Raw genomic sequence first — 1,102 nt, 5'->3', positions numbered from 1 at the left:
GGAGCAGCAGCACAGTCAGCACCCGCAGCAGAACCAGAAGAACCAGCAGAACCAGACCAGAACCAGACCAGAACCAGGAGAACCAGCAGAACCAGACCAGAACCTGACCAGAACCAAAACAGACCAGCAGACAGTAAGAAGGTAAATACAAGATGAGATCAGCCAGAGGATGAAATGTTAGTTTAATGTTAGTTTAATGTTAGGTAATGGTTAGCATTAGCGTAGCATCAGCCCAGTACAACGTTCAGTCCTGTGTTGTTTCTTCTTCTGTGGTTCCGTGCTGCTCTTCACTTCTTCTTCTCTCTGTGATATCCTGGCAGGTATGCAGTGCGTTCAGTGTCCAGCTATCTTGGTGGTGGTGGCGTTGGTTCTGGGTGTTTCCTCGCAGCCCAACAGAGACCAGGACGAGTACCAGAACCAGGACCAGGACCTGGAGCTGGAGCTGCGTCACCACCGGCTGCTCCAACGCGCTCGCAACGCCGGCCTCCTGTCGCAGGTCAGAGCCAATCAGAACGCTCTGTTTCCAGCTTTAGCAGCTTAAAGTCAAAATGACTAAATTATCAGTTAACACCTGTCCTCTACTGTCCTCTCCTGTCCTCACCTGTCCCCACCTGTCCTCACCTGTCCTCACCTGTCCCCACCTGTCCTCACCTGTCCCCACCTGTCCTCTCCTGTCCTCACCTGTCCCCACCTGTCCTCACCTGTCCTCACCTGTCCCCACCTGTCCTCTCCTGTCCTCACCTGTCCTCTACTGTCCTCTCCTGTCCTCACCTGTCAGGAGTGGAGTAAGCGTGCGGTGGAGGACCTCCTGGCTCAGATGTCCCTCCCAGATGTGGACCCCCAGCGGGAGGCTGAGGTGGTTTCCATGGAGACAGGAAGGATAAACCTGGAGCGGTCCGCCGATCCCCCCAACAGCCTGCCCCCCCGAGAGAGGAAGGCCGGCTGCAAGAACTTCTACTGGAAGGGCATCACTTCCTGTTAGACCCCCCCCCAGGTACCTGTCTGTCTGTTAGCCCCCCCCCCGTACCTGTCTGTCTGTTAGACCCCCCCCAGGTACCTGTCTGTCTGTTAGACCCCCCCCCGTACCTGTCTGTCTGTTAGC

General features: G+C 56.1%; 1 protein-coding gene across 1 annotated transcript; it reads left to right on the top strand.

Annotated features, from left to right (window-relative positions):
- The first annotated feature begins 322 nt into the window (after positions 1-322).
- Positions 323-982, top strand: sst1.2 (somatostatin 1, tandem duplicate 2). The gene is made up of 2 exons (XM_062419559.1): positions 323-496; positions 779-982. The coding sequence occupies exons 1-2, from the start codon at positions 323-325 to the stop codon at positions 980-982; spliced, it is 378 nt and encodes a 125-aa protein (XP_062275543.1).
- Positions 983-1,102: the final 120 nt, after the last annotated feature.

The sequence above is a fragment of the Scomber scombrus genome, chromosome 5 (assembly GCF_963691925.1).
Source record: "Scomber scombrus chromosome 5, fScoSco1.1, whole genome shotgun sequence".
NCBI lineage: Eukaryota > Metazoa > Chordata > Actinopteri > Scombriformes > Scombridae > Scomber > Scomber scombrus.
This window is presented reverse-complemented; position numbering and strand designations above follow the sequence as displayed.